The following is a 24,104-nucleotide window of genomic DNA, read 5'->3' on the forward strand; positions in this document are numbered from 1 at the left end:
GTTTTTGGGTCAAATTTGTTCGGTAAGAGAAATCAAATTCAAGTTTGTGGAAAGTTCGTGGATTTTGGGTCAATATGGAAATGAAAGGATGGGTTGGGCCCTAACTAGGAAGAAAATTACGTCATTGGGCCCACATTACAAGTTAGAATTAAAATTCAAAGTCCAACCACTTGACGTTGATTTCTTTATTGCTTTTACTACTTATTTTTATTTTTGTTTCGTAACGGCATTTGATAGAAAATTATAATAAACATAATACTTATAAAAAGCTTTTTGAATTATTTAAAAAAATTAAATTAATTTAATCACTTTGGATCAATTTTTTATATTTTAATTAAAATTAAATAAATATTATTAATTAGAATGTTACGTATTATTGACTTGATATATTGAAATGTTAATAATGATATAACATGTAAAATAAAAATAGAAAAACTTAATTATACATAATACAAGATTAATGACTTATTTATTTCTTTTAAATAATTTAAATACTTTTTCAAACATTATCTCATTATTGTATAAACTTTCAAGTCTTAGGTTTTCCATTTGCTTGGCCAAAAAGAAAACCAATAGATAGCTTTCACTGATTACATCAATACAGTGCCACTTGGCCCAGTTGAGCTTCTTGGATTAGTTTTTTGTGTGTATAAGAACTTGATTCTGCTTAAAATATGTTTCATGATTAAAATCATACATTAACACCGTTTTGCAATATCATTTTATTTATTGTGGGTTAGAGAAATATATAATAATGAGTTTTTATTTAATATATTATCAGTGTATAAATTTTATATAGTTTCATTGAAATAAAACGCTGACATTTTGTTAATAAGTAAATTTAAAAGTTAGAAATTTAAAAATTATTTTATTTTGAAATATTTTTTTAATTTTTATTTTTGTATGTGGATGATCTTACATTTTACAATTAAATGATAGTATATAAATACTATTATATTAATAATGCATCAAATAATAAGCCTAAGAACAATTGTTATTTTGCAAAGACATTCAAATGTTTCCATGGAATTAGGAATATGGCAAAATATAGTGAGTAAGGGCTCATTTGGTAACCAAAAAATAACTTACTGGAGAAAATTTTTTCAATATAAAATATTTTATATAAAAATTTAATTTTTTGGTTGTGAGAATAAACTGTCAAATATATTTTCTATCGTTTAAATCGTGGAAAATATTTTCTTCCATCACTAGTTAAGTTGTTTTGGTGTTAGAATGATAAATAGGAGTTAATTACAAAGCAATAATGTTATTTGATTTTTACTAATTTGATATCAAAATAAAAAATGTACATGAAAATGAGTAAAATTAATAATAATAATTTTCAAAATATTTAACTACATATCTATAGCTATATAAAAGAAAGTCAATCTCTTATCTTTGCGTCACGTGGAATGATAGTTTTGCACTTAGGGATAGTAAAGGGTACCTTGTGATAGAGTTTCTGTGGATACCTGATCCAATTATATAGGTTATGGTACTCTATAATCGGATTCAGGTAATAAATTTACTATTTATACCAGGTTGGGGTAGAATTCGGGTACTACCCTAGAGTACCCAATACCTGAATCTAGGAGCGGAGCCTCCTTATGTGATGGGCTCCCAAAACTTTTAAAATTTTTTTATAACATATATATTTTTTATATTTTTATATATTTTTTAATGACCCCTTCAAAATAAATTTTTATATTAATAATTAAAATAAATAAAAAATAATAAAATGATTTCACTTATCTCTCTCAATTTTAAATTTTTTAATTTATATTTGTTTATTTTTTTCATTTCTATTATATTCATTCATATGTTGTAAATTTTTATAAATTTTTTTCTCAAATTTCTACAAATAATTAACCATATTCTTTTTTTTTATTATGTAATATATGGTATTTACCTTTTACTTATCATGTTTTTCTTTTTTATGTTACGTAGATTTTATTTTTTATAATTTTAATCTTTAAAAATTAATAAATTTATTATATAGTGCTCAAATATAAGTTGTAGTATTACATTATTATTTAAAATTTCATCAATGTATCATTTTTTTATTAATCCTGATTATGCTAAAGGAAATTAACTTAAGTATATTGTTTTTATACGTTTTACGTTTTATATTTAGTTGAAATAAAGCTATTTTGAATATATAGTATTTAAATAATTTTGGTTATATAAAAAGAAATTATTAATCTTATATATGGTTTTTAACTATTTATATGTTACAAATTATAGTTTTATATTTAGTTTCTTATTTTTATTATCAATATTTTTAATGTTGATTGAATTTAACATATTAGTTTTTTAAAATTTTTAATTCTTATTTTTCTGTGTTTGGCCCCCTAACAAAATTTGACTAGCTCCATCCTTGCTCGAACCTCATTATGTTTTTTTTTAATTTTATGTAATTAAAGAAAAACTTATATTGTTAATCAAATTAATTTATGAAATTATGATTATTAATTAACTTGTAATATTTTTTAATACATATACTCTATAAATTGTGTTAATTTATAAAAAATATAATTACTATTATATATATACTTTAAATATATAAATATATTTATTTTCTATTTTAACATTACAAAAATTATGACTTATAATATATATACCTTTATTTATATAAATTTATAAAATATATACTTAAAAAGAAGTTATAAGATTAGAATAGTTTTGAAATATAACTATTTTTTTAATTTCATGCAATTAATAACAAATTTATATAGTTAATTAAACTTGTAATGTTGTTTAAGTTGTTGTTTGGATATTTGTTTTTAGTTATTTAAATTATATTTGAGATATTTATTTTTGATTATTTAAATTTAAATTTAATTATTAGTAAATTATATAGAATATGGATAAAAATATTATTGTATATAAATACGGGTCTAGATTCAGGTTTAAGTAATTAGGTACCCATTAAAAACATTTTAATAATTTTTTTTACATAATTGAGTTTTTAAACAAATATCGGATAATTATTGAGTAATGGATATGTATTAAGGTTCTGGTTAGAGTAGTAAATTTTAAAAATATTTAGGTAATTATAAGGTTTTGGTATCCCATTTACTAATCAGGTTCGGGTTTGGGTTTGAACACCTCAAAATTAACAGATACCCTACCTGTTTACATCTTTATTTGTGCTGTGTGGATCTCCAGTTGATTGAATTTGGAGGCTTTCAGGTATGGGTTTTTGGACTTTTAGGAATTTCGCTCTAAATGTGTGGGCTTGAATTTTCCCACATTTGTATTTTTCATTTTTTGAATTATTCTATTTCTTAGTATGATCTCCTTTATCAATTCTTCTATCTCATTTAGGTTTATAAATTTTTTTATCAATTCTATTACATTATGAGGTTTTATAGATTTTTGCTTTTTGCCTTGGTTAGACTTTTTGTAACTTGTTAAATCATATTTGCTAGGTTATAAGTTTTAAGGTATGGGCTATCCATTGTTGTTGACCCGATTGAAATAGTGGAAGCTAAATGGATGCATGGTTTGTCAACTTGATAGTAAATCTTGCTAATTGGCTTACACTTTTTTTGCATCCATGTGGATGTGGACCGTTTTTGCTCCTCTGTTGCTAGTAATACTTTCATCATTTGCTCTGAATAGCACCTAATACTTTCCTTGAGGAAAGTATATTCCTTTGCATGAAAAATAGTTTAAAGCAATTAACGGGTTTGGATTCGGTTAACGGTGTTTATAGATACTAGTTAAATATGTTCGTATTTAAGTATTTTATTTAATAATTAATGCACTATAATTATTCATGTCATCCTTAACTTTTATATAATGTTACTTTATAATTAAAGTCTAACTTTCAAAAAAAATTTATTTTATCACTTTTTCCCATGATAAAAATATCAATATTTATTAATTGTGTAAGACATTCAAAACCTATGTTTATATGTACTCACTACAAAAATATTAATATTTATCAATTATGTAAGATATCAAAAACTTATATTCATGTGTATTTATTATAAAAATATTAATATTTATCAATTATGTAAAACATTCAAAACCTATAATTATATATATTCATCAAATAGCGAGCATTGAAATATTTTTTACTATAATTATTAGTAAGATTTATTCAATTTATAAATAAAAAATTTAATTATATTGAATTTTGTCATTAAAATATATTTTTTAATTTTAATAATATTAAATAATTTAAAATATTAATAATTTAAATTAATAAAATGAAGTTAATTATTAATGTATTTTTAATTTTTTTTAATATTTCAAGTTAAATATTAATATTTATTATATCAATATTCCTAAACTTAGTATAAAAATTATTTTTTTCTCTAGAAATTGTCTTCCGTCCCTCAGACATTTTTCAGTATTAGTGACTTTTTTTTCATTGACTGATAAAATATTTTACATTTGAAATAAATTTTTTATCTTTTAAAGAAGCATAAATCATGAAAACATTTTCTGAAAATTTTTTTAATAAAAACAAACGGATCCTAGAAAAGAAAAAGAATACTAAGATGGTTAAAATTAAAAAGAAGAGGGTTAAAAAGGTAAAATAAAAACGACATGCGGGAAATCCACGAGCTACGGAAGTATCAGGCGAGGACTCTTCACTGGTTCTTGGAAGCTGCCCGTACACGGTTCTCTTCAAGGATTAATATCAAAATCCATCAGATTTTTCTGTTAATCCCTATCACATTCAAACTCTTGCTTTTTGGAGTTTAATTTATTCTTAGTCTCTTTTAATTACTAATAACTAAGAAAGATTTAAATATCAATTAATCAAAAGCTCTCCAGGATCAAGACAAACTTCGAAAGACACCCAGATAACTGCTATTAGAAGCAATCTCTCTGTTCTATCGATTTGATTTTTTTTTCCCGCGAAACTTTGTTCTCTGCATTTAAATCACTTACCTCGTGATTGGGTATTTGGGTTTTTGTTCCGAAAATGTCACGGTGCTTACCGTTTCCCCCGCCGGAGTACGTGCGGAATGGAGTGAGTGGGGAGGCTCTTTTGGAGCTTATTAAGGTTCGTTTTGAGCAAGATTTTCTGCTTCCTTTGGATCTTGATCAGAAGTTTCTAATACTAGAGTGCATTTAAGTTTACTAGTACCTCTTTTTCTTCATTTAATGATTCTGAAGTTTGATTTCCCTCTCTTTTGAGGATTAGACCGACATTGATAAAAAATGGAAAACAAATAATCAGTGGAAATCTCAACAAGGGTTTGATCGACTGTAGAGTGGTTTTTAGTCTTCATGCTTTTGAGTGAAGAAATCACAGGGAAAAAATATTAAGTTAATTAATGAACTACTGAGTCAAGAAATGGCTATTAGAATTAAATTTGCTTCAGAATACTTGATGAACTATTGAATTTTACTATTCATTTCCCTGGCTTTCTTGCATGTTCCACCGCCTCTGCATCGATAGCACTTAGTCGGTTGTCTTCTATATTGTGGGGCTTTTAAAGAATTTCTTCATAACATGAATAATTGGTATCAATCATGCTACTGATCTGTCAAGCCTAGAGGGGATGTGACTGGTTTAAGACATTTGCCAGCTTGGTGAATAAAGAGGAATACTGTTAGTTAAAAGATTTTCAGGATAAACCGGACGGTGATTGAATGTGTCTCCACAAAGTAAAACATTGATTCATCTTAAGTTTATACAAATTAATTTTATAAAATTACATCCCATTTGTGAAATTTTATTACATAGCGTGTGTTACATTTTTCTCTGGCCGTACAGGTTCAGAGAGAAAGAGTGAAGGCTGAAGGGGAAAAGAAGAAGGAGAAAAGGAGGCGCAAGAAAGAGAAGAGGAAAGAAAGGGAGCAAGGAGAGATTTGCCAGAAAAAACCAGGTCATCATGAAAGGCATAAGCGTTTGAAGAGCAATGAAGGTGGAGGAAGAAGTGAAAATCAGGGTAAAACTGCATATGGAACCCAGGAGATGGAGTTGAGCAGCCTCACTGAAGAGCTTATGCAGCCTATATCTGACAGCTTTTACGAGTCTTCAGACAACAGCCAAAGCATTCATAAGAAAAGAAACAGCAGATCCCGCAATGAATGCCATAATGATGGTTAGTGAATATTTGTTCTTTATTTTCTAGTTGTTCAGCCATCTCTGAATTTTTGACATTGATATTCTCTCTTCATGTTTTTACTGTAGGAAATATTGTTCAGATGGATATCCAGCAGCAAAAGCACAAGACTCCTGAAGCCCTATCCCGCAAACCAGACTGCTCTACCATAATGATGGATTCTGTAGTCCAGAAAAAGCTTGAATTACCTGTTGACGAACAGTTTTCTTCAGCTTCTGGTGTGCCAGCTACTGATGTCCACGTGTTTGTTCCACCACCTCTAAGAAAGCTCTATCATTCCTCTCAGACAACTAGGATCTATATGGATGAGGAATCCAAAATGACTCTGACAGAACAATTCAGAGAGTTAGTGGAGAGCTGGCTTCCCTGTCCCCTGCAGATTGAGCAATTTGATGTTGGTGATCAAGAGGGGCTCTTTGAGAGGAAGTCCCCCAGAGGCGACATTTGCGAGACATCCAATGCTAGCAATGATGTCCTGTATCATGGATACTCTAATTCATGTCCCTATGGTCAGTGTTTGCTCCACTCCCTTTTAATACTGGATTCTGGAGTCCAAAAGAAGCTTGAATTGGATCCTACACCTGTCAAAGTGCAACTTTCATCTGATTGTGGTGTGCCTGCTACTGATGAGAAGTCTGAAATGGCTCCAACATCCAGCTGCTCTGAAATTAGCTTGCTGCAGATAGAATCACAATTCAGAGAGTTAGTCGCAAACTGGCTTCCCCCTTCCTTGCAGGCTGAGCACTTTGACATTGGAGATCAAGACTGGCTCTTCGAGACGAAGCAACCCAGGAGCGACATAAATGACACATCTAATGCTAGTTATGATGTTTTACATCAAGGAGACTTCACTCAGTACCCATGTGCCCAAATCTTGCCCCAGGCTAACATATATGCCTTGCCATATACGGTACCATACTAAAAATGTTAAGAGGAAAATGACTGTGGTGTAAGATTTTTTTTTTTAATCTATTAGATTGTCTGCTGCCCTTTTTTGTCTATAAACAGTTTGAGAATAGACATATACCTGAAGTAGAATTGTTGGTTGTGTAACCTGTAGCATGGTAAAGAATCTGGCAAGATGAAGCCATCTTTCTTGTACTCCTGGTGTTACTGTTTATCAATACATGTAAAAGTGCTGATATTCTGCATGCGATTGTCACTTATTATTTGATATTTCCAGTTACAAATTAGAACATAGTTGCTGTCGGCTCCATGTGTACAATCTCTTGCCATATTTTGTTTATGTATTTATTGTACCTTGGCTTAGTGATGACCACATAGATGGTTTTAAGTACTTTTGTTATTCATGTCTTCCAAATCTTGCACATATCAAGGCTGTTATCTAGTTAAAAGATTTTGAGGTTCAAGACCATTTTTTGTTCTTAAATCAATCTCTGTTTCTTTTCTTTTCGAGATTCATTTTATCTCTTAGAGCAGATTTCATTTAACAACTAATGTCTATCGAGTGCCCCTTTTATTCCATTTTGCATAACATTCTTCTACTTTGTCCATGCTTCACTGCAAAATCTTTTGACAAATTTAAGAAGGTTCAATCATATATATCATTATTTGCAAGAATCTACATCTGCAAATCACACCTCAACAATGGGTGCTGCTTCTCTCTCTTTTTCTCTCGACTGTACAGGTACAAACATAATCGAAAATGGGGTCTGAAGCAAACTTTGCTGTAAAACACCTTGAGTATGCCAAAAAGAGTAAAAGGGAATCTAATTGAAGCTTGATGATCGGCTCCATCTTTCTTTTAAATATTCCTCCATAGAAAGATTACTGCTTTGCTCCATGCTACTAAAAGATGTCGAGTCATCATCAATATCAAGCATTGCGAGACTTAAATGTAACTCTGCACTTGAATTTGGATAAACTTCATCATCATTATGATCTTGGCTTTCTGTGTTGTCATGTCGTGTCTCTGCCCATTTTTCAACACCTTCGTCCCCTTTTAAGAGCTCCAGTATCTGGAAAGAGGAGGGCAAAATGTAAACGAAATTTCACCCTGTTCTTAAACGTTTTAGCAAGATACTAGAAAACTTTATTACCTCGCTCATCTTAGGACGCAGTCTAGCTGACCGTGTGATGCAGAGGGTTGCTGCTAGAACCATTCTCTTCATCTGAGTCTCGTTGATATTTCCATTCAAATTAGGATCCAGTATGCCTTTCACATCCCCATTCTCTACTATTGGCTTGGCCTGAAATTGAAGTACTTAAAAGGATAATTGATGCACAGTTACAACAAGTGGAAGAACTTATGTTTCAGAAAAGACTTACCCACATGACCAAGCTCTGCTGGCCCCTGGGAGTCTCAAAGCCTATTGGCCTTTTTCCTGATAAAAGTTCAAGTAGAACAACACCAAAAGCGTAGACATCAATCTTGTCGCTAAGTTTCCCATACATGAAATATTCAGGAGCTAAATACCCAAATGTTCCAACAACATCAGCTTGAGTCAGAAATGATGAATCAGTTGGTCCCCATATTGCTAGCCCAAAGTCAGATAACTGTCACATTGAAAAAACAAAGGCCATGTGATCGATTTGATGACATATTTCATTTTCAACTAACATTCTTTCAGTAATTACCTTTGGCTCAAACCCATCTGAAAGAAGAATATTTGAAGACTTGACATCTCTATGAATAACAGGTCGAGGATGCTCATTATGTAGGTAATTTAGGCCTTCCGCAATCCCAACAGCCACGTTATATCTCACTTCCCATGACAAGGCATGTTTTTCTTTGTTCTTACCTGCAAAATTTGTTACCTTGCATCAGTAAGTTTATGACATCTTTTACCAAGCAAAGAAAAAACACAGATCCCATTGAAGCCATACCATGCAGAATTTCTTCCAAGCTTCCCTTAGAAGAAAAATCATAGACAGATACTAGATCATTATCTTTAATGCAGACACCAATTAGAGGCATGATGTGTTTATGATTCAGTGAGGAGATAATTTCAATTTCGTTTGCAAAATCCTTGCATGCCTCTTTTGATGACTTCAGAATCTTGACAGCAACTGCCTTGCCATCTGGAAGGATCCCTTTATAAACACGGTTGCTCCCTCCTTTTCCAATTAGATTCTCTGCCATAAAACAGAGTTTTAGCAAGAAAACAAGCATAAAAAGCAAAAAAAACACACAGTGGTTGCAAGGCACGTTAGGGATAAGAACCTGAGGTGAACTGAGCAGTTGAAGCTTTTAGATCTTTGTAACTGAACCATTGACAAGCAGATGAATTTGTTTTTAGGAGTGCCTCCAAGCATTTTTGCAACTCACATTGCATAGATGAATTGGTCCTATTAATCTCAACTTCACTGCCACTTTCAATTTCCAATGGGTTTTCTTTAATGGTTGAGCATCGAGGAGTATGATGCGGGGAACGACTTGGTAAGTTCATTACCCATTTGACTACTGACATACTCCTGGCGTGCTTTGCTTGTGGTGTTGCTGAACTAGCCCTCAGGAGGAGGGGCCAACCGGGCTTATAGTCCATAACGTCTCCCGCAAAAAGAGAAATTGACCGCGAAGAAATTTTCTTGCCTTCATAAATCACACTCAATATCTCACTCTTTGAATCTTCACTACTGGTTCTTGAATCATCTTTGGAGCTTTGGATCCCTTCCAAACTGGATATCTCAGACCCTACTTCAGAATCACCATATTCTGATTGGCATTCCCTTGCAGCAGGGTTTTCAATCAGATAAACACTTGGTCTTGGATCACCTTTAACTGTAAGACCTGACATAATCAAAAGTAGATCTATTACTTTTGAAGTCTGCAGTAGAAACTAGAATTCATCTCATTCTTATTCATAGGACAGGAAAAATCAAACCTGGTAGTTGATTTTTGTTGGACCTTCTGAAAATAATTTTCCCATTGCTGATGGCCAGAACATTGGTAGTAGTTGGCAACCGCTTTGCACAATATCTAGCCGTGGAAGTCCAACCCCTGAAAACGATATCTGTTTTTAGAGTAATCAGAAAAAGAATCACAAAAAGTTAACAACCAACAGAGATTTGAGTCTTTAGCTGCTCCTTACCCAAGAGCACTATGCTTGCTTATACCCACAACTAGAGCTACAGCTTCATAGTTCCTTGCTTCTCTAATCAAAACCTTTCTCGTTGAACTTCCTTTAAAAATCTGGCCTTTAAGATCAACCTGAAACCCAAACATGAAAAATCTAGCAATGATCAATCATCTTTTCATTCTTTGAAGTGAACATATCTAAGTGCCGAGTTTGCTGATAATAAACCCACCTGCTTTACAGAACACAGGCCTTCGTATACGTCTAAATAACCTTCTAACAACAACTTCTCCCTTAAAGCATGATCTTCATTGAAAATTTCAAATTAGAACATGAAATTGTTATCAGGAAACCTTGCACAATATAAAAACTTCTGTGGAAAGTAATGGAAAGGCCTTACCAGAACTCCGGGAAACATGAACTGCAACAACACAATCACCAGGTTCTGCAACTTTTACAAGAGCCCAGCTAAGCAAATCCCTACTTTGGCTATCTATTCGAATCCCAACCAACACATATTTCTTCTCAGTAGGCATTTTCTTTCTCTTCTTTGCTCAGTTACTACCTCAAATTCAAAGCATATAAGAATTCTTCTATCTTCCAATGAATTTGCAGAGTCTCTGCATATCTATCCCTTCTAAGAACCTTATCAGCTTCTTAACTTTTCATTTCAAACTCTGCATTAAAAAAGAAACCACCATCGCCATGGCCACTCAAGTTAAAGAATAACAATAACCCCACAACACTAGGTACTTTACAAGCCAACACTCTGTAATCATAAATGATAACCCATTAACACATTTCCATCTGAAAATCCAAAAAAAAAAAAAAACCCAGATAGGAAGTGATAGAGTTAGCCATAAGCTATTCTTTATAGGTGACAAAAATCTACCAAAATCTTTGAATCAAAGAGTAAAGATAAACAAAAGAAGACAATTGAATTGTACCTAAATTATGTACCAATACATTCTTTGTATCCAAAATGTTTTTAAAATTACATTGCCGCCAAATAACATCACCCCTCCACCTGCTGCAACCAATTTCAATACTCTTTATATATAAATATCAAAAAAAGAAATTATAAGAAGAACTAAAAATTAAAAGAAAAAGTTGGGGTGATGATAAAGATATTCAAGCTACTGTTTTTTTTTTCTTTTTTTTATTTTTAAAATGTAATTTTAAATTACAAAAAAGGGTGATAAGTGAGGGAATCCTTGAGATAAAAGTGTCGGCAAAGCAAGAAATAAAAAACGGAAAGAAAGAAAGAAGGAATTCCCGCGAAGAGTGGGCAACGAATTTCAGTGTTGAATCAAAAGAGAGCAAAAATAGGGAATTATTTTATTTTTATTTTATTTTAAGTTCGTTAAAAGAACCGGCAAATTTCGCGCAAAACCCATGGCGTCAGGTCGTTTTAAGGACCATTGAAGTGACACAAGCGAAACTTTTACCGGCTACCGCGGGTTGACAAGCACTTCCCTGTGGACTCCGCTTTGGCTGTTGACTGTTGTTTTTTTCTACATTCCAGTGCCAAAGGTAATTTCCATTTTATTTTTTTAGTTTTTAGTCCATTTTTTGATGAAAATAAATAACATTTTTCTTAAAGTAAAATTCTTGTCTAATTAAAAAGTTTGTTCTTTGTTTCATGAAATCAAAAAGTGAAAAATTATAGCATTATTTTAAAGATTTAAAGGACTAATTTAACCATTTGTAAATGACCAAAAAGTCCTTTATCAGTATTATGCAATTTTTTTACAAAAAAATAAAATATTATTCTATTTCTTAATTAAATTATAAGTGTGTGAGTACACGTGATTTCTCAACTACTAATTTCATAGAATATTTTTTCATCAAATAAACGTGGTTATACAAACTTAAGATTTGGAAAATCTCTAAGATTAGATTGGTTAATTAATTTACGAAATACTTTATTTAATTTTTTTTGGGTGAGATATAAGTTTGCCATATTCTTATTCAAATTGGTAGAACATTTAATAGTGTTAGACGGACCTAACATGATATTGAAATTAATGAATTATGAGATACAGTCTATTTTTCTAATGAAATAATTAGAATTTATGTATTATTTTATTAAATTTGAAATCATAAGCCGAAAATTTGTTTCATAAAAAGAGGTTTTGATTAAGTCACAATTTAAAAACATCAGTTACTATAAAAAAAATAAAAATAAAAAAATCAAACAAGTTCTTTCATTTTTCATGTATTTTCAAGGATGGCATCATTTTTTGGTAATGTAGCAATATTAGAGATATACATACATCAATCACAATAAAAAGAAAAACATGGTCCAATTTATTTTCTCCTTATGAATTCTGTCTGAGAATGGTCCCATTCAAGGCCCCAATCTATAATTTTCTAGCTTAAAAATAAAGGGAGCCACAAGTTAGCTGTTGGGACAGTATCAACAATCACACACAAATTTAAAATACCAATAAAATTCATAAAATAATAATAATAATAAAACCCAAGAGAGTTATCAAGGTCTTTAAACTTTTACGGGAGAATTATTCAATCCTACCCCTTTAAATTCTAATTTTTACTAAACTTAGATTCTTAATATATCCCTTGTGATTTTAATTTTTTTTCTACTAAACATCTTATGTTTTCATTTTTCTTACTTAAACCTTTGTGGTTAAGTTTTTTTCTCAAAAGAGATTACACTATTAATTTTTTTAATAAAAATATAAAAATATCTTTAAATGTTAATAAATAGATTAACTTTTAAATTGATATTTTGATAATTTTATTGAATGAATTTAATGGTATAATATTTTTTAAAATAAAATTTATCCACGAGAAGATAAACGGGAAAGAAGAAATCATAAAATGTTATGTAAAAAAAATTTAAAATCATAAAAAACGTAAATAAAATTTTTGTGAATTATATATTATGAATTCATCAATCTTATAATCGAATCAATTTCAATCTATTCTAGGTATAACTTACAATAGTGGAGGTATAGTTTTTTACTATTTTGATGATTGAATCTAATGCACTTAGCTGATTTGCATTAGAGCCATCATGATCGACCGAAATGACAAATTTTTTTCCCTTAATAATTCAATTAATTCAAAGTAGTGAAAAGGAGTTGCTAGGGTGCTTTGTTTATTGTCAATGTAATCGTGATTCCCATGTTTACAAGCAGGTTCCATCTTCTAGCCAAAAATTGATGATCACTTGGCCTGCTCGATGACAACAAATTATCAAGTGCTTTCAAGTGTTCACAACCCTTTTTTTTTTCCAGTCCGTACGCCATGGAAATCATTCCTTATCTAGAAAAGAAAAGCAATAGTGATTATAATTAATAAAAAAAGATGACCCTTTCTTTTGGTGGGTCAATTTGTTCATGATCAAAATTTCCTTTATCGTGGAACATGCCATGCAAATCCCGAGTCTAGTTGCTATTAATCTCTCATAAAAGCAAATGGTCTCCCCTAATGCTATTGCTGTTTTCTTGATTCCTAATTTTCCTGGCATGCATGGTCCCAACAAAAAGGAAAGGCATGACCAATCTTTTTTCGAGCCGAAAGGTCCTAACCTTGGAGCTCAATCAATTGTCACGAGTCTGAATTTTAATAGAATTGAATCCACGTGTCGTAAAACAATGACGTAACGAACTAGCTAACCAATTGATTAATTAAGTTGACAATGGTAAAGGCAAGAAATAAAACTGTTTTAAGCATGTGGCAAACCTAACCTAAGTAAAGCATTTAATTAGTTTTTGGGTACACCTAAGTATATGTACGACCTACAAAAGAATTTAATTTCTTGCGAAGCTTTAAATGGTGTAATAAATAGTATTAAAATTAATTAAATGCGAAGAAAGAAAGAGAAAAACAAAAGATGACCAACAATTGAAAGGGTAGTGCCAACCGCTTTGTACGTAAGCATATTTTTGGTCTAAATTCCCATTCACTTACTTTATTAATTTCCGAAAGAAAGTATGATTGGACAGTAATACCATTTGGCATTTCCCACCTTAATTAATAGTTCAGATGTCTAATCACACGTGTATTCTGTGTCAGCACATCCACCGACGAAAACCCTACAATATGCCACCTGTACATTATGATACCAGTCAATGCTTGAGAAGTCTGCTCATGCACCAGTCAATGCTTGGGATATGCCAAAAAAAAAATTCCAAAGCAGCCGCCATGACAGCAGTAGTTATAATTAATTATCAGTGATTATTAATTCAATTGGTTACTCTTACAAATGAATCCCAAATCAATGATAATTGGGGTTAGTTTGTGTGGATTAGCACTAATGATAATTAATTATAGAAGAAATATTCTTGTAAATATTTAACTATATCTAAATCATATTGAGAAGGAAAGATTGATGTTGCTAGCGTCCATGGTATTTTCTCAATGCTTGATCTCATTTTTTTGTGATGAAAAACAGAATGGAAAGTGCCTTCACAACAATGCTATTGTAGCCATGGTGGTCAAAAGCAACGACCATGGTTCTCAAAGAAATAGCTTGTGGATTACATGAAATCTTTGATATGATTACATATAATAATCATGCCAGTAATTCTTAAATGCATAAAGAGAAAAGTCATGGCCGACCATGGTGGATGCAAAGAAGGAAACGAAAGGAATGTGACTACTTTTCCCATGTTAACAAAAATGATCGGGCATCATGATATTCTTTTCATAATTATACGATGAATATTTATTAAATTTTTCACATTAAAATTTAAAATTTTAAAGTTTTTGATTGATAATATAAAACTTATAATCTAAAATTATAACAAGAGATCGAGGATTTTTATTTGTTTATTAAATGTGCATATGATTTAAATTTAAATTAAAATTTAAAAAAATTAGTAAATTTTCGGAATCAATAATGAATAAATTTTTACCTATTTTATATTTTATATTCTGAGTACCGTAATTAACAAATTTTGTACCAATCCCATGTTGCTTAACCATAATTATATCCAGGTAGATGTTTAATATGAATGCTATTTGGTAGTTCCCACATTCCTGTAAAGTAGAACATAAATTGCATTAATTTAATCAACAAGTTGCTGATAGAATTGAAATAAGATTCAACCAATCATCTTGTACAATTATAGCATCTACCATATATATGATATGAGTTTTTGGTTTATGTATTTGAACTTGATGGACCAACTACTACGATATGGTAGGTACCTGATTAGGCAAAAGTATCCAGAATTAGGAGGGAAATGATTCTCATTTTCTGAGACTGACAAAGACGGCAAAAATGGTGGTGGTGTTAAAGTTCATTAAGGGGGGACAACGACAGACAAAAGCCTGTAATAATATTGAGTGGTCGTTTGCATTCAAAGAGTAAGAAACAATCATAATGCAAACAAGAGAAAAGAGGTACACTTCTCACCGGTTTCTGATTGATGGGAAACTCCCACCCCTTGTAACTTGGTCCCTAGACTTACAAAAATGGCTGCAGAGTCTAATTCCAAGACCCATCTACAAGCTTTACAACGATGTAATTAAGACCATGAATTTTGTTTCCCAGAGCTATATACGGTACGTGCAACATTTTACTTTAGGAAGTAGATGGTTCTGAACATGGAAAACATTCTTCAAAACCTTGGGGTCTGAGTCTAACACGTTCACAAAACGACATGCTTGTCTCGATCAAGATCTGGATTACAAGTATAGGATTGGAATTGACTCGTGGCAGCTAGACAACGTGGAGGCAAGTGAGAAAAAAAGAACTGGGTTAGGGCAGGCAGTTGTTCATTACCTAAGATTCATAGTAAGTCAACAATTAGAACGTTCTGAAAATGATGTTTGGAAAGAGTCAAATTAGGAGGCGGATATGACATTTCTTTTCTGCGCAAATCCTTCACAGCTCGAGGTTCAGTAAATGGGAGCCGTGTTTTGAATGATTACCTACTACTTTCGTTCATGTTGATTACGTTAATAGCTTGCAGGATCATAGCATGATGGTATGTGCATGTGTTATTTTGGCAGCAAACATCACAAAAAATCTAAGAATTAACTGTTGAAATATGATTTTGTTGATTAAGTTTATGCATAATTTAAAGTTAATCAACAGAACTAAACCTGTACCAAAGGCAACGTGAGTTTATATGGTTCTTGTCATACCAGTCTTTCTAGGCAAAGCAGAAACTTAACTGATCTATTCATTTAGAGGTTTGCCTCGGAATTTGACCTTACCCCATTGTTTTGAATGAGCAGAAAGTTGAAATTAGTTCATCTCATCTCTTTCAATCATTCAATTATTTATAAGCTGAGCTTAATAAACAAGACCTTGCAAGTTGCGACCAAGGAGCCAGATAAGAGAACCGCATTAGGAACTTAAGCAAAGAGGCACTTATATCAGAACTTACAGCCTCAGAACTTTCTTTATTAATAAACTTCATTTGGTTTGATAGTATACCTGGAATAATGAAACTTAAGTAAGCTACCTTCGACAAAGTAGTAAAATGATGGAAAACTTTACTAAATATAGAGCAGGTGAAAGAGGAAGGATGTGCAGGTATGGCACCTAGTTCAGCCCATGGCATACTTCTGGGTCCAGCTCCGAGCTGTGGATTCGTACTTGAATTTGTCGGCTTTGCACATATGAGCAATCTCGGGAACAAGAGGATCCTCAGGGTTTGGGTCCGTTAGCAGTGAACATATGGAGAGTAAAACCTGCAGGTAGACCAGATAGCATGAGTTCATTTTCAGATTTTCAAGATTCGTTGTTGTTCTTTCGTTTTTTTTTCCCCCTAGTCTTTTATCAATAATTCTTCTGTTACGATGGATCGATCCTTACATGAAGTCCTCAGATATGGTAGTAGTCACTACCTTAGATATGGTGAGGGCGGGACTCCATTGTTCTTTGAGTATGTCCAAGCAGATATTGCCATTGCTATTTATGTTTGGATGGAAAACCCTGGTCCTGAAGGCAACCTGAAAATGATTTTCCATTGGTAAGATTGGGCTGATTCTATGTACATGTTTTCATTGCACACAGAGAATGAATTTAGTTAGGCTAGAGATTAGCCTCAGATGTGGAAATTAAAATTGATGTGAAAGAGAGTTTTGATTTTCTTTGCTTTAAAACCTTGGGGGGTTTAAATGGATAATCAGGTGGGAAATGAATAGTCACAAGGAAAACACCACCAGCGTAGGGACTATCATTTGGACCCATGATGGTTGCTTGCCAGTGGAACATGTCCTCAGCCACAGGACCTAAAGTGCAGCATAAGTAGTCAGTTCCCTTACAAACAAGAATGAATTAGCCGTTATGGCTAGGCTCAGGGAGACTTTGATCACTCTACCTGCACTGCATGAAGTTGGGGGATCTCTCTGCAAGTCCTTGAGCTCCTTCAATATTCTTTTCGACGCCATTGAGAAAATTTCAGACGCAGAAGAAGGTTTATATAGTTCAGAAATGGGGATTCAGACTATAGGGGAAGAATGAAAGATGTGAATGATGGAAAGCTACTTTATGGACGACCTCCCAAGGGAAGATAGAGTATTTAACAGAGGAATTTCAGGCGTTGGGAAAGAAAGTGTGTGACGGACAGAGGTCCACCAATTCTTTTCATACTGATGAAAGTGGGCGCAGTATAAATTCCAGAGATAAAGTTAGCAAGTGCAGCATCAAGAGATTTAGAAAATGAGAAAAACTTTGGAGATATTGTGCCATAGGATTGATATTTTTGGCCCATTGAAACGAAGTAATTATCACTTGATTAAACATATTTCTGTTTACAATTTGACATTCTGTTACTGCAGGAAGATGCACCTCGAATTCATCTTTCTCAGTAACCAATAAGGTCAATAAGACATGTTTGTTTCCAAGTTCGTTTAAACTTTCTTAGTCAACCATTATATTCCACAGAATTCTCTTTTCCATAGATAAATTTAGGAAGCCTGTATAGAAAATTAATCATGGTTGACAGTGATCTTATTCGCATAAAGCACCACATGACAGCAACAAGAAAACCAACGGTTACAGTTCCTGGGGATGGCTTAAATATCAAACAATGGAACCCGAGCATAAAAATCCATGGGGTATCTTGAAAACTGCTGCTATATTGCCACTAGACTCCATCCACGTCCCAACAGGAAAAAGATTCGTTCTTAGCTAATTGATTTCTTCGGTTGAGAATCTGTGAAAGCAATGAAGCAGACAGGTCTAGGACGCACCACAGAATTCGATCAACAAATGCCTTCCAAGAGAATATAGATGCAATATTGACTGACCAATGAATAGGTCCAAGAACATGATATTCTGCCTTTTCTCTTCTATTCTCACTGTCTTTCGGTCTCATTTCCCCCCCCCCCCCACCCCCCCCACTTTTCTTCCCTCCCTCCCTCTTGTTCCAGATCATGTAATTCAATGCCCCTGACAATCTTACATACAATGGATCACAGAAGTGGCAAGATCAAGTAAGGGAACAAACAATATTCATTCAGGTAAGTTAAAAATAGTTAGTAAATAACTTCAAAACCACAAATATATATTAGAGGTTCCTTTAAATGTACTTGATCAGATTACATCACAAGATACAATTTGGTTGTTCTTACAGAGGGGTTCACCGTACATCACGCATATCTAAGCTCAAAGAAACTGAAGGGATAGTGTGCTTGACATAAAGGGCCATTAATATACAAATTCAAAATACAATCCAGGAGAAAAAAGCACATATTTTGATGCTTATAGGAGTTCCCTAGTTCTGTCAGTTCAGACTACAGACCAAAAGGAGCTATTTCCTCAGGTGAGAGGAGTAATAGATATGGTGAGAGACTAACAGATTAAGTGGCTAATTGGTCATGGTATCCACCCTGGCGCCCATAACTCTTCTTTCCATGCTCACAATATGGAGCATACCTTTTGTGCCTTTCTCTTCTTTTTCTTCTTCTGTTTTGGTGGCTGGAGAACCACTTTGATGGCAGCATCAAAGACAGCTTTCACATTCTGTATTTCCAGCAGTAATTAACACAAATCTCTACCAGGAACCCAAGATAAATTTCCCCAAGATTTATGTTGACATGAAAAATATTTATGTACCTGCTGTGTCTTTGAACTACATTCGATGTAAACAGGTGCTCCAATTAGCTTTCTCAATTCCTCCCCCTTTCGGCATAAAATGAAGAAAAGATTAGAAAATCAAAATTAGGATTTTATGCTCTAAAGTCTCAACTAGAATGACACTCTGGTCATGAACTAGAAACAGCAGCATGATGAGACAACGTGAATAACTCATCAGATGTTATTACTATGAAAAGCAGCTGTGAGTACCTGAGCTGTGGTAATGGGTACTGCACCAGGGTGATCTATGAAGAACTGCTTATCATCCCGAAGATCTGCAGTGAGAAAATTTAGCAGCCGTTAATAAATATATACTGACAGCTTTAAAGATAAATGTAGCAGGTGTTGATGCCATATCTATTTGGAAAATGTTCCAGAAGATATTTCCCGGAATATTTGTTAAGAACATTAGGAAACATTGGGACAAGACTTGAAAGTTACAGGTTTAGAAATGAATGCATCCATTAGCTTTAGAAAAGTTAACCTTCCATCAGGTAGTTGCTTCATTGGTTTCCTTGTTATTCCTCTGCCACAGGGGACATGTTTTCTCTTTTGAAACTTATAATGCACTGCTCTCCTCCATGATTAATGTACTCATGCCATAGGGAACTTAACTATTCAACTAGCTCAAGATAAAGGGATGACCTGATAATGAAGTAAACCTAAGAACACAATTTTTAATGAAAGAATATATAGTAGGCCCCAGTTTAGAAATTTTGGGCTTTATTTTCTTTCTTTCCCATTTTCTTCAAATGGCTTCCTCTTAGATGAGGAACATTTTATTGGCTTCCTATTCTACTTCAGCATCTCAAAGGATTAGTTCACATCAATAACTTTCATATAATTCCCAAAGATTTCCTTAAAATCAGTAAATAGTTGTCCCAAAAGGAACAGCTTTTTGGAACTTTAGTTTCACTTTAGCTTGGTCCCCCAGCTGGTAGGTAGTGGGCCTGGGTGGACATAAGAGCATCTAGATTACCGATGAAGATTTCAAAATTATTCCACAAGCTTCTAATATCCAAAAAGATTACTTTGGATGACTCATTAGGAGAGACAATTCACCGGCAAATAACAAACGTAACCAATTGTAACAGGATCTCTAAGTTCTGCAGGAATAATCTAGAATAAGTTTCCCAAACCTTTCCAGTTAAAGCATTCTTTCAAATACATTAGAACACATAGTAAGCGAAGGCAAAGTCAGATTGAACTTGTTTCAGGTCTCTGCCACTATGGAATTTTTGCCTAACTCCAATCAAATTAACGACTCATGTAGAAGAAGAGACAAACCTCAACTATTTAGATCCCGAATGGAGGAAGGTATGGGCAAGGATAGAGGTAATTGAACCATAAAAATTCTAATTGTTCTTTTTTTAACCTAAAAAAAAACACTTAAAAGAAAATGTCAATAGTTTGTAATGGTAAGGGTAGTTTTATCAAGAAAAGTCTTGCAATTGAAACATTCCTATAGAGAACAAACCTCCACTTAGAATTTTAGGTGGTTAACGGACTAATCATGTGAGGCAAGAGTAAATGCCCAAGAAAAGGATGAACACTATTCATCTCAAGGCACTACACTACTTCACCCACCAACAGGACCTTCTCCCCTTCACTCAAGGGCAATGAACTCCACTCCCACCCCTCTCCTTCCTGGGGCAAGGAAAATGAGAAGAAAAAGGTGGTGTGAATAGTATAAATATAACAGGGTTTATTAGCCTTAACCACGATATATTACCCATAACAGTGAGCAAGCAAAGCCAGTCTAAGAGGAATTTTCTATGAGAAAAATGCAAACTATTGCATTAAGAGCTGATTGAAAGGAACAGATAATTGATAAATGTTAAAATAAAAATGGGAGTAGAATCTAACCAAGCTTAGTCCCAACAAGAATAATTGGAACACCAGGTGCATAATGCCTCAATTCAGGAATCCACTGAGAATTTGAAACAAAGAATTTATTAGCAAATCATGTAATCAGAAAGTATCTCATTATAAAGGTGGTGAAAATCTCTATAAATAATAGTCATAATCTCACTTTTTTAGCAACATTTTCATAGCTGGCTTTGCTAATGAGAGAGAATGCCAGCAGGAAGACATCTGCTCCACGATAGCTCAAAGGTCTTAATCTATTGTAATCTTCCTGGCCTGTTCCATGATAGAAAAACAAAATCAAATCTACCACAATAAACATTCTAAGACATGAATAAGGAAAAATTATTAAACTGAAACTTACCAGCAGTATCCCACAATCCCAGATTAACAGTGTTCCCATCCACAACCACATTTGCACTGAAGTTGTCAAAGACAGTTGGCACATAATCCTGTTTCCCAAAACATTGCAGAGGATGTAGGGAAAAGGTTAATCACCCTCTCCAAAAGTTATCTTAAAATAATCGTAAAAATGAAGCAAGAACTAGACAATCATGATTACAAAATTCACATCAATCAACTCTATATGGAGTAAGGTTTACCAAAAGGAGATAAATTCTAGCACAAGCTTTTTAATTTTTTTTATGCCAATGAAAAGGACAAAAAAAAAAAAATCAATCCCATGACCATCAACCGAGATTCACCATCATGCAAGCACCTATCATGAAAAATCTCGAAATGGAGATTTCTACCACCAATAGTTTCAGTTATAGCAAATTGTTCTCTTTTCTCCCTTTCTAGCAGCAAACAGGGGAGTAGAGAGAGAGAGAGTTATTTTCCAGTTGTAATCTTAAAAGTAAGCGTCCTTTCCCTAAGATGGTGCATCAAAAAACAAACAGACCAAGTAATGATAAGTTACAGACTAGAAAAAGTAATAAAATTACTGCAAGTTTTAGAAACAAAAATCCCCAAGAAAATTGCTCAGTTGAACAAAATTTATGAAGGATGATTCAGATATTAAGACTAACATTCGATACCAAATTCGAGATTCCAAAGATAAGTGTAACCAAAGAGAAAAAGAAACAAAACCCCAATAAATAAAGCATCTTTGTGAAAAAAGTCACATTGACCACCAGAAACCAGCATAGTTTTCGTTTGGTTGCCAAGAAAATAGGGAAAACAAAAAGGAAAAAAAAAAACCCATGACAATCCAAGTCAAAAACATTCCTTTGTCCTTTCTTCAGTACCAAGAAGGGTTGACTTTCTTTCCCTTTCCCACATTTTCTCAGGAGCCAAACAGAAAACAAAAAACCCTAAGAAACAAAAAAAGGGCGGCTTTTTATTTTCTTTCTACTTACAGTAGGGAAAGTATTGCTGGTGTAGGAGATGAGCATGCAAGTCTTGCCGACCGCACCGTCACCTACTGTGACACATTTTATGAACCTGGAAGCACTCATTTTGCGCCACGTGTGACCGGGAAAAGTAAAGTACGGTTAGAGTCGTTCTTCTCCGGCTATTTCTTCGTTTGTTTGTTGTCCAAACAGTGGAAAAGCAAAGCAAACTCTAGTTGTTGTTGTGGTTACGGTACGACATTGTAAACTTATGTTGAGTTGCGAGAAAGAAATGAAGTAGTCGTAAGTAAACTGAAAGGCATTGTCCGAAGGAAAGAAAGGAAGACAAATGAATTTGGGGAGACGAAAGACAGCTCTTGGACAGCTATAACGAGGAACTGCTCAAACCCGGCCCCAAATTTCTACTCCTAACATGCACCCACCTCTCACTTTCCCTTCCATTTTTTCTTTTTTATTTTTTATTTTTTTAGTTTTGAATTTTTTATGCTTATATAAATCAATATATTTCCAATTAATAAATTACTTATTATGGGCTTTTCTTTTCTTACAATTTTCTCTCTTTTTTTTTGTGTTGTATAAGGTAAATTGCAAATAAAAATGAGAATATTAATGATATTTAAACTCTGATTTTATTTTTATTAAAATAATTTCTTAAACACTATCCAATTATTGTGATGTTCGAAAATCATTATAAATTTGTTAAAATGAAAAAAGAAAACTAAAAAAATTATAAAAAAAAAAAAGAAGAAGAAGAAGGGAGGGTGGCTTGCTTGATTGTAAGAATGTATAGAAAGAATTTTATGGGTATTTTATGTTATGAAATGATATGATTTGATTTGCAATTAACCAAAGTGTGAGGAAAGAGAATAGCATTGGGACATTTCATGTCTTACTTGAAGAACTTTCGTGCTGATTAAGACATAAAATAATAAATAGCAAGAAAAATGGAGCAACATGCGTAATTTGCATGTGAACCATAAAGTTAATTTGTTTTTATTCTGATTTTAAGTTTTTTTTTTGGGGGGGGGGAGGGTTTTTAATAAAATAAAATGAAAAAAAAAACGTACCATTGATTTTCATTGCCCAAATAAAAGTGCAAAGTCAAAAGAAATTAAGTGTAAATAATATTAATATAATCCAAACCATTTTGCCTTCATCCCAATGTCCTCCTAACACGTCGAGACACTCCCAGCCAATTCTTTGTTTTTTTTTTCTTTTTGGTACCAAAACGTTTTGGAGAAGACGGATCCGTGACATAATAAAATAGTTAATTAATGTATAAGCGTATACTATAACATTAACAAAATATTAATTAGCTTAGAATCGAATTAATTATAAATATATAATCTCAATTCTCAAAGCACATGCTATTTTCATAAAGTGAAATTTTATGTTGGATTTGGTGCCGTGCAACATCAATCTGGGAGGAAAAATGCAATATTGCCAAATTGTCAATTTGTAATATTATTTTTTTATTTTTTATTTTTTAATATTAAAAATATTAACTAATTGAAACTTAATTAGATTTACGTTGTCTGCATTTGATATTATGGTAAATGAAGTAACACTGGTCTAACGATAAATTAGAGTTGAAGGAAACATCGTAATCGTGGAGAGGAAGAAGATTGGGCATCATCCTTCCCTCTCGTATTAAGCAAAACACAAAGGTCCACCGAGCAGTTGTGCAAAA

General features: G+C 32.8%; 4 protein-coding genes across 7 annotated transcripts; 1 reads left to right on the forward strand and 3 right to left on the reverse strand.

The window, feature by feature from the left end:
* LOC18607548 lies at nucleotides 4,680-7,358 on the forward strand. 2 transcript variants are annotated; one of them, XM_018115908.1, is made up of 3 exons: nucleotides 4,680-5,023; nucleotides 5,741-6,071; nucleotides 6,161-7,358. In XM_018115908.1, exons 1-3 carry the CDS (start codon nucleotides 4,943-4,945, stop codon nucleotides 7,012-7,014), a joined length of 1,266 nt encoding a protein of 421 aa, XP_017971397.1. In that variant the 5' UTR covers nucleotides 4,680-4,942; the 3' UTR covers nucleotides 7,015-7,358. The 2 variants fall into 2 exon arrangements, with proteins under 2 accessions (XP_017971397.1, XP_017971398.1); XM_018115909.1 differs by lacking the exon at nucleotides 4,680-5,023 and adding an exon at nucleotides 5,516-5,631.
* On the reverse strand, nucleotides 7,624-11,459 carry LOC18607549 (probable receptor-like serine/threonine-protein kinase At5g57670). 3 transcript variants are annotated; one of them, XM_007041774.2, is made up of 11 exons: nucleotides 11,077-11,459; nucleotides 10,530-10,806; nucleotides 10,362-10,435; nucleotides 10,145-10,263; nucleotides 9,938-10,053; nucleotides 9,277-9,843; nucleotides 8,940-9,188; nucleotides 8,691-8,854; nucleotides 8,382-8,609; nucleotides 8,153-8,302; nucleotides 7,624-8,071 (listed from the first exon to the last, which is right to left on the reverse strand). In XM_007041774.2, the coding sequence occupies exons 2-11, from the start codon at nucleotides 10,663-10,665 to the stop codon at nucleotides 7,823-7,825; spliced, it is 2,052 nt and encodes a 683-aa protein (XP_007041836.2). In that variant the 5' UTR covers nucleotides 10,666-10,806; nucleotides 11,077-11,459; the 3' UTR covers nucleotides 7,624-7,822. The 3 variants fall into 3 exon arrangements, with proteins under 3 accessions (XP_007041836.2, XP_017971037.1, XP_007041834.2); XM_018115548.1 differs by having other exon boundaries at nucleotides 10,530-10,936; nucleotides 11,077-11,208; XM_007041772.2 differs by having other exon boundaries at nucleotides 10,530-11,213.
* On the reverse strand, nucleotides 16,142-17,805 carry LOC18607551 (ubiquitin-conjugating enzyme E2 10). Its single transcript, XM_018115549.1, has 5 exons — nucleotides 17,437-17,805; nucleotides 17,220-17,347; nucleotides 16,961-17,065; nucleotides 16,656-16,804; nucleotides 16,142-16,547 (listed from the first exon to the last, which is right to left on the reverse strand). Exons 1-4 carry the CDS (start codon nucleotides 17,504-17,506, stop codon nucleotides 16,661-16,663), a joined length of 447 nt encoding a protein of 148 aa, XP_017971038.1. The 5' UTR covers nucleotides 17,507-17,805; the 3' UTR covers nucleotides 16,142-16,547; nucleotides 16,656-16,660.
* LOC18607552 (rac-like GTP-binding protein 5) lies at nucleotides 18,600-22,871 on the reverse strand. The gene is made up of 7 exons (XM_007041782.2): nucleotides 22,421-22,871; nucleotides 21,427-21,514; nucleotides 21,229-21,338; nucleotides 21,063-21,126; nucleotides 19,407-19,471; nucleotides 19,176-19,241; nucleotides 18,600-19,082 (listed from the first exon to the last, which is right to left on the reverse strand). Exons 1-7 carry the CDS (start codon nucleotides 22,517-22,519, stop codon nucleotides 18,978-18,980), a joined length of 597 nt encoding a protein of 198 aa, XP_007041844.1. The 5' UTR covers nucleotides 22,520-22,871; the 3' UTR covers nucleotides 18,600-18,977.

The sequence above is a fragment of the Theobroma cacao genome, chromosome 2 (genome assembly GCF_000208745.1).
Source record: "Theobroma cacao cultivar B97-61/B2 chromosome 2, Criollo_cocoa_genome_V2, whole genome shotgun sequence".
Taxonomy (NCBI): Eukaryota; Viridiplantae; Streptophyta; class Magnoliopsida; order Malvales; family Malvaceae; genus Theobroma; species Theobroma cacao.